The sequence below is a fragment of the Alexandromys fortis genome, unplaced genomic scaffold, assembly GCF_014885135.2.
Source record: "Alexandromys fortis isolate MF-2015 unplaced genomic scaffold, M_Fortis_MF-2015_v1.1 scaffold_148, whole genome shotgun sequence".
Taxonomy (NCBI): Eukaryota; Metazoa; Chordata; class Mammalia; order Rodentia; family Cricetidae; genus Alexandromys; species Alexandromys fortis.
In genome coordinates, this window is record NW_026068019.1 from 1661675 (window position 1) to 1677050 (window position 15376).

General features: G+C 44.6%; 1 protein-coding gene across 1 annotated transcript in view; it reads right to left on the reverse strand.

Annotated features, from left to right (window-relative positions):
* Capn13 (calpain 13) overlaps positions 1-15376 on the reverse strand; it is an 87406-nt gene that overhangs the window by 2647 nt on the left and 69383 nt on the right. The window contains exons 18-21 of the mRNA XM_050163003.1: positions 14938-15013; positions 12871-12999; positions 11925-11980; positions 10925-10983 (exon numbers count right to left, since the gene is read on the reverse strand). Of these exons, the coding sequence (XP_050018960.1) occupies positions 10957-10983; positions 11925-11980; positions 12871-12999; positions 14938-15013 (288 nt within the window). The 3' untranslated portion in view covers positions 10925-10956. The remainder of the gene's footprint in view (positions 1-10924; positions 10984-11924; positions 11981-12870; positions 13000-14937; positions 15014-15376) is intronic.

Here is a 15376-nt window from a genome sequence, read left to right on the forward strand (position 1 = left end):
GTCTAGGGTACATGAAAGGCTTCTTGTATAGTTTATAGAATGTGACCCAGAAACAGAATGGCCTGGCAACAGGATTTCATTTCTTCCTCCTCTGGGGAAGAAGCTCATTTAGTAAACATAATAAATCCTTTGCTTATTCCAGCAACAATATGGCTGGATAAACAAAACCTGAGCAGTGACAATACCAATAGCTATACTAGCTCGGAAGTGGGAGACTTCACAGGGTCCCACACCTACACGAAGGACTACAGGCAACTAGTGACTGATGAGGAAGGAGCAGCTCGCCTCTCCTAGTAATGAGCTCCCTAGTCGTTTATCCCTGAAATCATCCACTCACAAGCAACGCTCAACAGACTCAGCAGGTTATAGTCATATATTTGTGCATTTATATGTGCATAAATATATGTAATTGTAATAAAATAAGAAGCCATCAATTTGAGAAGGAACGAAGAGGGGGCCATGGGAGGGAGGAGAGAAAAGTGGGGGAGAGATATAATTATATTTAGATTAACATAAAATCCAATGAAAGCACAATGTCTTTGGAAACCTGGAAAATGGTTACCGAGTGATTCTCTTTGCCCACAGTTTACTTTGTACTGAGGTCACCACAATTAAGACACAGGCAGGCTTAGCATATATCAGGGGATGCGGCCGTCGAGCAAATAGCTAAAAGTGTATCGGCCAACCACAAACAGATCCTTAACCTGATGGGTGGTATCTATTAAAAACTCAAAGTTAACTGGGACTATCACACCCCTTCTCCCAAGGCTCAGGGGGCATCGTGGAAGAGAGCAGAAAGAATACGAAAGTTGGAAGTGGTGGAACACTATTATGAAACACTTTTCTAGACTCAACAGGGACGTTGTTCATACAAACTCACAGAAGCTACCATGCAAGGTCAAGGTAGACAAGATCGCAGCATGAAATGGGAGGTGGTCACAGAATCCTGCCCCTAGCTGAGGAGCTATTGGCAGTTGGTGAGAGAGGGACTCTGTCAGTCTGCTGAGAGAGGGAGGGTCTGTTGTCTTCAGAGATGTGGCCCCTAAGAGGATAGTCAGGTTCCGGCAGGTGGTCCTTACACCCAAGTGCCTATAGACAGCACGAAGTAGACTCAGTAGGTATTTTAAAAAGAGCACATTAACTTTGAAGGGGAAAGTGTCTTGGGGAGGTGATGGAGGATAGATCTGACCAAAACACATTATACACATGTATAAATTTTTCAAATAATAAAAAGGAAAAATCCATCATGCACACAAATGTGCATGGTTCTGGAATACTCATTTCTGAATGAAATTTAGATGCGATGTTTTCTGAATACTAAACAGACTGTCATCTAGACATGAACACAATACAGTCCAACCACTGCACATAGCAGGAAAAATACCATAGGAAAGTGGGAAAATTACAGACCCGGCTTTTAAATCCCCCTTACTGTTAACTAGCCTTGCAACCCTGAGCAACTTTCTCAATTATAGAATGGGGACACCATCATACAGTATTTGTTGTAACATTAAAAATACTACATTCCCACTTCCCTAAATAGTACCTTAAAATTTAACATCATATGAAATAGTAAAAGACTGGGCTTCTTTTCCAAGATCAGGAACATAAGGATGTCTGGGGTTTTGTTCATTTTTTTGTTTGTTTGTTTTTAAATTTCTGTTCAAAATTGTAATAGAAGTCCTATCCTGGATAATAAATCAAGGGCTTAAAAAAAAGAAAATGAAATCGAAACAAACCCCCAAAATGATAAACTGATACAATTTGGAAAGTAAAAAAAAAAAGAGACTACTTTCAAATATGATTTTATATCTTTAAAATCCAAAGGGACCCCTTTAAAACCAGAGCTAATGAATGAGTTTAGAAAGGGCGTAAGATGTAAGATCAGTATACAAAACTCAACGTATTGCTAAAAACTAGCAATGATTAGCTGAGAAGGGATAGGAAAACTGTTTTGCTCACAATAGCATCCAAAGGAACACAAAACTCAGAAGTCAGTTAACACAGGCACACAGACCTTCCATACTGAAAACAGGAAAGCGTCTCTAAGAGAAGCTAAAGATTTAAAATTGAAGCGTGTTCTGTATCTACAGATTCAAAAACTCGATGTTGTGAATATGGTATTTCCCAATTAATTGAATACTTGCTGTGATCTCTATCACCCCCGTAACCCCAGGATAAGACTTCAAATATAAACTAAATCCTCACAGTAAGATGAGCTGATGTTCAAAGACAGCAGGGTGCGAGTCTTTTCAGCAGCGGGTGCAGAGAAGACCAGATGACCACATGCGAAAGAATAAAGCTAGACTCCCGTTATATACAGGCAAAAAATACCTCAAAATAGTTTAAAATCCTAAATGACAAAGGCGAAATTATAAAAAAAAAATGTCACAAGAGACTCAGGAGTAAACATTTGTGACTCAAGACTGGAGATCTTGAGAGCTACCACCCAAAGTATACACAACTAAAGAAAAATGGGCAAGGTAGGACCTCATCAAACCTAGACTCTTGTGAACTTCAAACGATACCACCCCAAATTAAAAGACCAAAAACCAAGCAAAACCCCACCAAAATACAAAGTGGGGAAGATCTGGGAGGAACTGGGAAAGGGTAAATAGGATAAAGTATATTAAGTGAAAACAATTTTTAATTAACAACTAAACAAAAATTAAAATAAAAAAAATTGAAAAGATAACTTTAAAGAACAGGCTAAAAGTCGAAAGCATGTGTGACAGGATGTCACACAGAGTCACCATGTGATCCTAAGGCCCAAGCCCTAGCTAGATAGCCAAGTGCAGCGAAACACGTCCACCTTGAGGCTGGCCTGCAAACACTCCCAATATGTTAATTAATGATAGTCGTCACGAAGCAGGAATAACTTCAACATCTACCAGTTGTTGAGTAATGAATCAAGTATGGCATAGCAACAGTGAACTCCTACTTAGAACTAAAGTGGAATGAAGACTAGGGCATGCTTCACTGTAGGCGAACCCTGAAAACATTGTGCAAAGTGAAAGACACAGTTACTAAGGGCCGCTCATTTCAGGATTCCACTTGTATGAAACACCCAGAATAGGCCAACCCACAGAGTCATGATGTAGGTTAGTGCTTTCCTAAGACTAAAGGTTGGATGCGCCTGAGGAGTGACTGCTGGGCGAGCATCACATTTCCTCATGTGGAGATGAAGGTGCTCTACAATGATATTACTGGAATGTTCCTGCAGGCCTGCGATTATGCTAAAGCCACAAATGCAGCACTTTCATGTGACGGTGTCTCCTCATGTAGCTCTGGCAGGTCTGGAACTCACGACGTAGCCCAGGCTGGATTGGAATATACGGTCCTTCCACTTCTGCTTCCTGACCCTTAGATTTCTAGGGGTGTACCGCCATGCCCAGCTTGAACTCCATACTTTAAGTATGCTGTGGATTGCATTTCTCTAAAAATGAGAAAATTGGCAACAAGAAAACTACGTGTTGAGTTTTGTAACTGGGGGAAGGGTATGCGAGAAATTTTATGGGAGTTGCCAGTCGGGCTACAGCAAGAAAGGGTAGGTGTTGCACTACTAATAGCCAGGGCAGAGCAGACAGTAAGACCTGAGAGCCAAGGCTGGGAATAACAGACCGTAGAAGGCAATGGTATTAACCATGCATGGTGTATGTAGATGGAGGACCAAGGTGTGGTCAGAGGGATGGGCTGGGGCACATGGTACATCAATCCAGGGATCGATGTTAAGGACTCTAGAATTACCTTGAATGGCAAGGAGGGTTTTTAACTTGGGGAATGCAGTAAATTAATTTGAACTTTAAAAGCATAGCTCTGGCTTCAGAAAATTGATTTGAGGGATATGAATGGATATAAAAAAATAAGCTCAAAAACCAATGCAAAATCCAGGGAGACAGATGATTTCTAAGAAATCCAGACAGGAGTAGTCTGAGGAGAGAGTAGGAAGCAGGATGTGGAGACAGAGTTCCTTTATGACATTTGGCTGTATTGGGAGGAGAGGGGTGGTAACAACCGGAAGGGATTGCGAGGTGGGAGAAATTCAAAGGATGCATGTGCTTGAATGAGGCTTCGAACACCTGAGAAAGGAGAGAGAGAGAGAGAGAGAGAGAGAGAGAGACAGAGAGAGACAGAGAGAGACAGAGAGAGACAGAGAGAGTTTAGTGTTCAGAAGATAGAGGAGAAACTCCATTCAATCAGGTCCTTGCAAAGGTGATGGTAATGAGTTATGGAACACACCCACAGGGAGATCCAAAGGGAGATGCTGTGTAACAGAAGACAAGGAAGGAGGAGGGGGTGTTTCCAAAGCAGGTGGATTTGTACATTTTCAGGCAGAGCTTCTTCACCTTGTCACCTCCAGTTCCTCATTGCAGCTTATGGGCCACATGTAAAAGCATATGTGACATATTGTGATGCCAGAGAGTGGCTATGGACAAGGGAGAGGGTCCACTCTTAGGGTCATGACGGGCATTAATGCAAGAGATAAATACATATGTATACCCCCTCTCTGTACATTCTTCAGAACAGGAAACTGGAAAAATTAGTGAAAAGAGAATTGGGACTCCCAAAAGAGACAAGATAGAGAGAATTCTGTGACTTCAAAAGTTCAAGGATGTAGACCCCGTGTGCCAAATTAGCTTCAAGATACAATTAAAGGGTCATTCTTTGCATTAAAATCCATGTAGGCAGTGACAGGCACAATAAAATTGGAAATGATCTGTTTTTAAAAGGAGCGAAAAGGGAATTCAATGCAGCTGAGTTAAATTGACTCTTGTCAATCTGTAATCACTAGTAACCATCAAATGTTCATCAGGAAGCATTGATGCACAAATATTATATCTTCATGCAGACACCTTTCTCACGGTTTCAAGGCACACACACGATTTGTAGGTTATACAAAGACCATGTCAAGAAGCAACAATATTTCAGAGGGTGTGGGGGGTAAATATTGATTGTCAACTTGATTGGAGTAAGAAACATCTATGGGATTAGTGGAGTGCACTTTTGGTATTTCCAAAGAGGGTATTTCAGAGAGAACTGACTAAGGGGGGTATAATGTTCCGAATGTGTTGGGGAGGTACCATCCCATGAACAGTCCCACACTGAACAAAAAAACGGGGAAAAAGGAAAACCAGTGTGCCTAGGATGTCTTTCTCTATGTGTGTTGCTTTTATTGGTTGATGAATAAAGCTCTTCTGACCAATGGCTTAGCAGAGTAAAGCCAGGTGGGAAATATGAACAGAGATATATGGAAAGAGTAGGCAGAGTCAACGAGATGCCATGTAGCTGCCGAAGGAGAAAGGTGCCACATTAGTAGTAAGCCACAACTTCATGGCGATATATAGATTAATAGAAATGGGTTAATTTAAGATGTAAGAGCTAGGTAAGAATATACCTAAGCCATTGGCCAAACAGTATTGTAATTGATGTAGTTTCTGTGTGATTATTTGGGTCTGGGAGGCTGGGAAACAAAAAAAGATCTGTGTTTAGAACCAGTTGAGTATCCTGCTGGTGGATGCAAAGCACCAGCCACCCTGAGTTCCCATTGCCATGCTTTCCCTACCATGACATACCATGTTCTTTCAAACAGAAACCAACTGTAGATGGAAGGTTGTTTTTTTGTTTGTTTTTTTTCTCATTTTTTTAAAAATATTTATTTATTTATTTATTTATTTATTTATTTATTTATTTATTTATTTATTTATTATGTATACAATTTCTACGTGTATGCCTGTAGGCCAGAAGAGGGCACCAGACCTCCTTACAGATGGTTGTGAGCCACCACCATGTGGTTGCTGGGAATTGAACTCAGGACCTTTGGAAGAGCGGGCAGTGCTCTTAACCGCTGAGCCATCTCTCCAGCCCCAGGCTAGTTTTCTAAACCTGGAGAATCTGGGCAATATTACTAATTGTGTGTGTGGTGTGCACATAGGGAGTGTAGCAGGGTATGTACCTAGTGTGGTATGAGCGCGGTGAGTGTGTGGTGTGTGGTTTGCGAGTATACCATGTGTCTGCGTGTAGTATGTGCCTGAAGTGGTCTATGTCTGGTGTGTAGTTTGTGTGTATACTTGTGTGTCTGTATATATTGTGTACCTGGTGTGTAGTTTGCACGTATGCCATGTACTTGTATATAGTATGTACCTGGTTGGTATGTGTGTGGTGTGTGATTTGCATGTATACCCATGTGTCTGTGTGTAGTATGTGTGTGGTGTGGTATGCGTCTGGCGTGTGATGTGGACTCTTTACCCCACACACTGCGGGGTAAACCACATCTCTGGCTTGCACACTCAGTTCATGGGCACACTAGCCGAGAAGCGGAAGTCTGTGCTTTCCCTGGTCCCCCAGCTTCCTGTTTGTTTTAGGAAAGGTGCCCCCAGCAGCGGCTGGCCTGCGGATGGCCCGTTTCCTTCCTTACCTTCCCTCCCCTGAAATAGAACATGTATTTTATGATCAACTGATACATTCACATTCAGTAATGCCAACAGCCGTTTAATAAAATTCTGATTTCCTCAGATGTTAGCTTTACAGCTTCCTGGCTGAGAAAGTGGCATTTGGGCAAGTGGAGAGGTAATAAAATGGCCAGAATTATTCAGGGTGGCTTTCGTTAAGCAGGAAATAAAAATAGTTGGCCTCCTGTTGCTCCTTGTAAATGACCCATTAGAAAGATCAAATGGGATTTTCAAAGTCTACGCTTGCTTCTCTCTCTCTCTCTATTAGCCAGTCCCCGTCAGGGAGCAAGGACGGCCAAAAGGAGCCACTCACTCACAGAAACCTACTCAGAAGAGAGCCTATAGGATGTGGCCTACAAACCACCATGCCCGCACTCAGGAAACAGGCAGGAAGATTGGGAGTTCAAGGTCGGCACTGGCAACACAGTAAGTTTGAGGCTAGCTAGGACTATCTGAGAACTTGTCTCAAAGAAAAACAAAACAATCAAACAAAACAACCCAAATCACTAGAGTGATGGTTAACTCAGTAAAGTGCTTGCTACAAAAACATGAGGACCTGAGTTCAAGTCCCAGAACCAACATTAAAAGCTGAGCACAGAGTATAGGGGAGGCGGAGCTAGGAGGAGGATCCCCGGGATTCCTTAGGCAGCCACCTAGTCAAAGCACCAAGGTCTGGTCCAGTGAGAGACTACTACACCTCTAGAAATAGATGGAGCCAGGTGTGGTGGTGCTCCTTTAATCCTAGTATTGGAAGGCAGAGACATCCTCTCTGGGAGTTTGAGGCCAGATTGATCTGCATAGTAAGAGCCTGTTTGTTTTTTGGTTTTGTTTGTTGTTTGTTTGTTTGGGACAGGATTACTCTACACTGAGCTGGACGCCCTGGAACTCCTTATCTAGACTCTAGAGATCTACCTGTGCCTGCTTCCAGACTCCTGAAATTAAAAGCGTTAAAAGCGTGTGCCACCGCCCCCAGCTGACGCTGTTTTTAAACTATACACATAGATAGATAGATAGATAGATAGATAGATAGATAGATAGATAGATAGATAGATAGATAGAAGATGGAGAGATTGAGGAAGACATCTGATATGGATCAGTGACCTCTACACACATGCTCACTCATAAGCACATCTATATGTACATATTTTATGCACATGCTACCACATACAACACACATGCACACACATACACACATTAAAACTTTCTCCTGGAAACAGAGTTTGCTTTCCACTACAGGACCAGCAAGGCTGTACATAGATGCCTGTTTTAGGGAAGGCCAGCAGCTCAGCTACTAAGGAAGTTTGAAGCCAGCCTGGATGACATGAGACCTTATCAGGGAGAGGGGGACAAGGAGGAGGAGGGAAAAAAAATCACTGTGAACCTGGGTATAGTAAGACATGTTTATAACTTAGAAGGCAGAGGCAGAGGGACAGTCATGAGTTCAAGGCCAACCTATGCTACATAGTGCTGGGGAATATTATTTTCAGGTGTGTTGCTTTTGTTTGTGCTGCGTCTGTTTAACTCTGTGAAGCTGTGTTACTGTGCCTGTGTAAAATACCTGATCTTCTAATAAAGAGCCCAGTGGCCAATAGCAAGGCAGGAGGAAGGATACGCAGGGCTGGCAGGCGAGAGTATAAACGGAAGAAGAAACAAGGCAAAGGAGGAGCAAGAGAACAAGGAGAGGAGGACTTCAGGGGCTAGCTACACAGCAAGCCATGGAGAAATAAGAAAAATATACAGAAGTAAGAAAGATAAAAGCCCAGAGGGAAAAGAAAGTTAGGATAATATAAGAAAAGCTGACTAAAAACACGTCAAGCTAAGACTGGACATTTGTAACTAAGAATAAGCCTCTGTGTGTGACTTGTTTGGAAACTGGGTGGTGGGTCCTCCCAAAAGTCAAGAGAGTAAAACATCATAAAACATTTTGATGTTTCGACTTGAGGCTCGAATATCCATCTAGAGTCTGAGAAAGCCGGGGAGTGGCTCCTTTAAGAGTTTGTGCCTGCTGGCGAGCCCTTCAGCAGCCAGTAAGTTAAGTAGGAACAAAAAAAAAAAAAAAAAAAAGTAAAAATGCCTACCACAGAGCAAGATCGACATTCTAGAGCCCTAGGAAGGCTGTAAGGAGTTCCTGGTTAGGCACCTCAGACCAGGCTGCAAACTTTGGGCGTGACTTTCATGACTCATCCAAGAGTGGGCAGGGGCCAGCCTTTTTAGAGCGTGTGGAGGGGCCAGGTGTAGTAGGTAGCTTAACAGTCTTTAGTTTGCTTTTGCCTTCAAAAAAGGCTAAAAGATATGGAGTAAAGGAGGTCCAGATGGAAAAACCTCTAAACAGGTTCCAGTGTGCGTAGGCTTAAGAAAGAAACAAAATGGGTACAGGCAGTCATCGAAAGAAATAAGAATTTTTTTAAAAGAAGTCTTTAAAGAGACGGTAAAAGTAATGTAAAAGAAAAAAAGCCCCATAAAGATGGGAAACACAGGGAGTCTGGATCCTGTGTGCTACTGTGTTGATTTTGAATTTTTTGATTGCTGAAAAGCAAAGGACAGCTGCTGAGAGACCTGGAAGTGAAGGAGGGACTGTAGAAATAAACCAGCCTAGATACTTTAAGAATGCCTTAACTTTAAAAAAGTCAAAAATGTATTTGTCAAATGAATATCCAGAAACGTTTCGGAGAAGAGGTTTTGCTTTTGTTTCCACAGGAAACAAGAGGCTGTGGATTCGTTCCAGGTTGATTTGGATCTGGTTTGATCAGAAGAAATCTCCTGAAACTTGACAGGTGATAATCTATCAACAAAGGTTATAACTGGTTTTCTCAGGACTTGTCCTTCATCTCAAACTTTCTCTCTGGCACCCTAAAAATACTTTGCCCACATTCAGCAGGAAGCAGTCTAGAGAATACAACATCATATTCCCAAGAGGAAAGGGGGTGTGGGTGGTTTTTGATTATTTTGTGTGTCATTAATGTTTGTTATATTTAGGGGAATACTGGAATATAGGATAAAAAAAAACTATTAACCTCAGGTATTTTGCATTGACATGGATTTCGGTATATGGATACAAATTCAAAGTCAATTTTAATACTATACATATATATATTTTAAANACCTTTGGAAGAGCAGGCAATGCTCTTAACCGCTGAGCCATCTCTCCAGCCCTGTTTTTTTTTTTTTTTTTGATTGTTTGTTTGTTTTTTGTTTTTGCTAGCTGGGTCCCACTTGATGAGTTCTCTCTGCCCATTGGGTACCTGCAGTCGCTTATGAAATAATCACTCAGAGGCTAAATATTAAACATAATTATTGTTTGATCAATGGCTTAGGGAGTTTACTGGCTAGCTATAACTATAGACTAACCCATTTTTATTCATTTATATTTCACTATGAGGCTTGAGGGCTCATGGCTTGTTACCTCACATCTTGCTGACGCAGTGGCTAGCTACATGGTATCTCCTTGACTCCACCTTCTCTTTCTCTGTATCTTTGTTTGCATTTTCTGCCTAGCTATATTTTGCCTGTCTATGGACCGAAACAGCTTTATTCATCAACCAATGAAAGCAACACATATACAAAAGGATATCCCACATCAATGAACCTTTTCTTCTGTTAATTGCTGCTGTCAAGCATTTTGTCACAGCCACAAGTATATTGTAGAGAGGGCTTTGACCACAGTGTTGTTCCATGAAGAACCAACAGTGATAACCAAATAAGAGAGACTTTGGGTCAGGCAACAAAGTGTGTTGAAGGACTTCTAGGTCTGGAATGTCCAGTCTTTATTTCTACAGTGTTCTAGTGGGTAGAGTTTCTGTGGAAGAGTGTTAGAAATTTCCAGAGACTTAGATGCTTGTCTCTAAATAAGGAATGTATAGACTTGAAGATTCCCAGAAAATGGGAACATAAATTTTCAAGCTCGTCAGAATTTTAGAACACTCACTCAGTCAGAATTCGGCTGTGGCAGGACTGGGCAATGTGATAACACATTTTCTGTAACTCTAGTTTGTTCTATAGAAGTCAAGAAGAAATGGCAATGTGTTTGTTGATGAGCACAGACTAGAAGTATCCATGCTGATGACTACACATATCCACTTCTGTCCCAAGCCAGCTAGACAATGGTAGAGCCAGTGGGGTGGCCAGCTCTCCTTTCCCCCAAGGTCAAGTGTTTGCGTAGCTCTGCGGTGTTCTGTTTCCACCATTTCTGGTCCCTGTCTGGAGTGAGTCACCACCCTTTCTCTCTGGAACATTAATTAAATGTTGTAAATCTCTCATTCACAACTTTCAGGCTGTGCTCTTCATGAATGTGTCCGGATAAAATCTGAGCATTTGGCCTTGAAACCCAGAAGCCGTGAGCAGCAGGGCCTTAGCTCATAAAATAAGCTTTCCGGTGTCTCTGAGAGGCTGTCTCCAGAGTCTTATGTGTCATTTTTAGAGAAAGAGGGACACTGTTCAGAGGAAGAAGAAAGGACTTGAGTGCTGCCACGTCTTACCTGGTCCAGAGGGCTCGGCTGGACTCCTCACCTCAGCCATACATGACCAGGTTCATCCACTGAGAAATAAGCGTCGTCATTAGAATGGTTATCTCTCTTTCTCTCCCCTCCCTTCTCTCTGGTGTGTAAGTCTTTAGATATGGAAATTCATGTATATGTAAATTGTGTGTTTGGGGGCAGATGTTGCTGCCAGGTGTCTTCCTTACTTTTTGAAATGGAGTCTCTCATTGAACCCAGAGTTTACCAATTGGGTGAGGCTAGCTGGCCAGCAGACTCCTCAGATCCCCCTGTTTCCACCTCTCCAGGGCTCTGGGATTGTAGGCATTCACCACTATGCCTGGCTTCCTATGTGGGTGCTAGGGTTCTAAACTCAGGTCCTCATGCTTGTGTGATAAGTACTCACTGACTGAGCCCCAACCCTGAGTAACCAGTTCTTAAAGCTGGCTCATTTCACGTGGATCAGGGCAAATATATACCCCTCCCTTAGAAGGTCTCAGTTCAGTATCAATGCCTTTCCCCAGCTCACTCTACCCTCAGTGTTCTGCCACAACACGTCTTCCCTCTACTTTCTAGGTAACTCCTCTACAATCCTCCACTCCACCAACTGAGCAACTGAAGGGCATATATTATTTTCTAAATAGCCCAGCAGAGAGAGGTGTATGGGGGTTGACCAGCTGACTGGTTAGATGGCTCTAAAATTCAGGCTTAATGTACAGTGAGCTTGGTGGACTGTTCTTTACTTCTCTCTTGGATTTATGACTCCCACATAATCCTCTGCTTTATTAAGCTATTGGAAAAAAATAAAATCTCTCTGCCAAGATCCTAAAGCAGCCTGGCAGCCTGCAATATATAAAGGCAGTAATTGGAGGCAGCTCCCCTGCCCCCCCCACCCCAGCTTGGCTGGCCTTTGATGGACTATTCAATACCCTGGGGAGAAAAATGTCCTTTGGAACTGGATCAGGAGATTGTAGCCTGATTCTGGGAGGGGAAGATGCCTCACCTCCATTTCTGTCAGGTAGACTCCTTTGCCATCCTTGGAGAGGTTGCGGAATGCCTCTAGGATAGAGGTATAAAGATTTTGAGGGGCTGAGAGGAGGTCGTAAGTTGTCACTGTCCCCAGTGGGTGCTTTACTGTGTTCTCCCGTTTCATCTAGCTTTATGCCCTGGGGTGGCTTAAGGGTCTCCTGTCAGGACAGTTGTGATTATCCTCACCTCTCCCCTTCCAGAGTCCATGTACCTCGCTCCCTTGACTGTATTCACTGAGATGGGAAGACCACCATGGGTGGCACCATCCCCTGGCTGGGATCTTGGACTGTGTGAGTAGAGAAAGGGCATGCATTCGCTGCCTTCCTCCCGGTTATGGCTGTAATATAACCAGTGACTTCAAATTCTGGCTAACCTGTCTTCCCTGACTCTAACCTGCGACTATGAGCCAGAAAACAAAACAAAACCTCATTTCGCTCAGGTTGCTTTGGTCAGAGTATTTTATCATAGCAACGGCAAAGGAAAGTAAGACAGCTTCCAAGAGAGGAAGCAGGCCAGAACTGGGAGGAAGGCTAGAATCTCAATGCATGGTGTTAGGAGGGTGGTAAGGCTTTCTGCGTCGTTTACATAGAACCAGGCACCACACAAATTTCCATGCTATGGGATTTTTGTTTTCTTTTCCCTTTGAGAATGTACTGTCCGAACGACTGTTGGCTTTGGTTGGAGAGGGTCCCAGTCTTTCTCTTGGCCAGCTGGTTTCTCAGATGTGTTAACCTCACAGCAGCCACGTTGGGGGTTTGCAGACCCCAGTCTCTACCCTATTCCTCACCACAGCACGACAAACAGTCCCACTCTTAGATCTGGGGAGTCTCAGGCAGTCTTCACCCAGGTCCGGGGGCGGCAGTGCTTTCCTGGCCATGGGTCACTGGGAAGCTCTACAGAATGCCCCCAGGGTCACTTACTTGCCATGGTTTCTAGTCGTATCAGGAAGCAGACGAGGCTGGGGAAGCTGATTCTGCCAGCGCTGTCGCTGTACCGGAGTGTCATGAGACTCAGCAGCTCGTTGCCGACCAAGATTCCTGAAAGGAAGTCTGGGACCGGAAGGCGAGTTGGTGAGCTAAGCAGGCACTGGAGATGGGGTGGTCCTCTGCTTCACGAGGGTCAATAAACCTGTCACGAGGGTCTAGCAGCCTCCCACCACATCCCCTGCTCAGTCCAGTAGGTCAGCCAGTGCCGCCTCACTCAGGGCCTGGCCTTTTTCTCCTGATCGCTGGCTGTTGTGTCCTAGAGTCGCAAGCCTGCAGCTTAGCCAGAGGCCAGCTCAAGGGACCCAAGAGACTGACACATTGTCTTTTCCAATAATTAGATAATCCCCATGCAGCATGGAGCTGCCAGGACACCTAAGGGCTGAAGTCCAACCCTGCCTCTGCCAGGTTTCTCTCTTCTGGTGATCAATTAAACTGTCTTCCAGCTAGATGTCATGACTCTCTGTAAGCCCCGTATATGAGTACTGCTAATGTAGGTGGGTGTGGTCTCCCTGAAAGATGGAGGTTCAGTTCTACGGTGCCCATCCAAGGAAAGGCTGGGGCACAGAAGGGAGACACAACTCAGAAGGCTGCCTCGACTGGGCAGAAGATAAGCCTCTTGCCCTTGTCACCTTTGACCTTGTCATCATGAATCTCTAGTTATAAGCTCCAGGGAGTCGCCAGCCACACAGGTGACAAGTGCAGAGTGGCCAATAGTTATTGCTGTGGTGAGCAGGCAGACACCTGAAATCTATGCAAGGACGAGCTTGGGGGCTCATGGGCCACATGTAGTTAGAGTCACACTTGACTTCTGCAGTGAAGCTGTTAACATAGGAACCAGATAGCCTTCAGTTGGGGCTTGAGTTTTCCTGACAGCAACCTACCTAACCTCTGAGCTGCTGAGTTGAATTGGAAGTGGTCCCCACTTCACCCTCTTGTTCTATTCTGGGTCAGTTAGGCTGCTTTGGTGATTCTGTCTTTAATTGGTTCTTCAATGGTGCTCCAAGTGTGGCCCCATGTTAGCCAGAAATTAATCGCTGGAGCTTGCTGGAAATGTAGGGAGATCTGAGCCTTCCTAGCTCTCCCAAGCCTGGCAGGGCACTGTGGGGCAGCTCAGCCGAGTCTCTCAGCCTTCTGCTATGCTGCAGACCCATGACGCTGGGGTCACAGTGACTGTCAGAACTAAGGGGAGGAGCTTGCTCAAACGGAGAGCAGTGTCTTGCATTTCTACCCCTTTCTGTACCAGGAGCGTGAGAAGAAGAGTTATGGAGGCGCTTTTTCCAGAGTTAACCGGGGGAACACGAGTCTACGGTTTATTAAGGAAGGTGGCCATTTTCTTACATAACCTTTGTGTGATCTGTCTTCCCCACACGCATGGAAGAAGCAAGGTTTCCTGCCCTTCCCAGTTCGTGGCCTGGCCGAGCGGAGACAGTGGAATGAGACAATGCGCACAGTTTGTGGTGACCTATGAAGCACTCCGTACCCTAAAGTGTTGCTATCATTGCCCCAGGCCGGAAAGCTCGCGCTCGGTTTAATTTAGCCATGAACTTTATGTGAAGAGAGAGAAGTGAGAGCCCCAGCCTGCTGTGGGTATTTAACCCCGACAGCCCAGACAGTGAGCTGGAAGCTCCTGGAAGATGAGCTCCATCCCTCGTAGGTCATCAGTCATGTGGTCCTCCCCCACTCAATAAGATCCGGGTTGGAGGGAAATTGGTACAGGACTGCTCAGGCTACAGCAGGGCGGGAGGCCGGGCTCACATCTGAGTTTAGGGTGCTGGGAACCTGTGAAGGTCAGTGTAGGTAGGGGAGGACACACAGCTAGAGCTCTCTTTTCTCCCAGCTGCCCACCGCACTGTGTCAGCCTTGCTGGGAATGCTGGGAATATAGGCCTTCATGCATGCCCCACGGCCCCCGGTCATGCTGGGAATGTAGGACTTCACGCATGCTCTCCCCCGCCCCCCGCCCCCCCCCCCTGGTCATCCAGGTATCACAATCCCCTGTTACCTGTACTCTCTATGACCTTCCACAGGTCTGAGCTCAGGAGAACTCCAGGGCTCCTTTGGATGTTCTGGAAAACATGCTGATGGTGGTGGGGGAGGGAAAGAAGCAAGAAGTCTGTGAGGACCCAGAAGGTGACTGGGAGAGGTTTTGTAAGTCTCTTCTCCATCCCCAGAAGACACCGTACTAAAGTGTACAAGAAACCAGCTTACAGAGAGGTAGGGGAGGGAATGGGGCAAATGGGAATGGCTACACTCTTTAAGTCAGTTATTCTGGTCACATCTGGACCTGAAGCTTTCTCGTCTCACTCCAGACCCATGGGAAGTTTGGCTGTCTTTGGGAAAGCACAGGCTTCTCTCCAAACCAGTGGTTCTCATCCTTCCTAACGCTGCAACCCTTTAATACAGTTTTTACGTTGTGGTGCCCCCAACTATAAAATTATTTT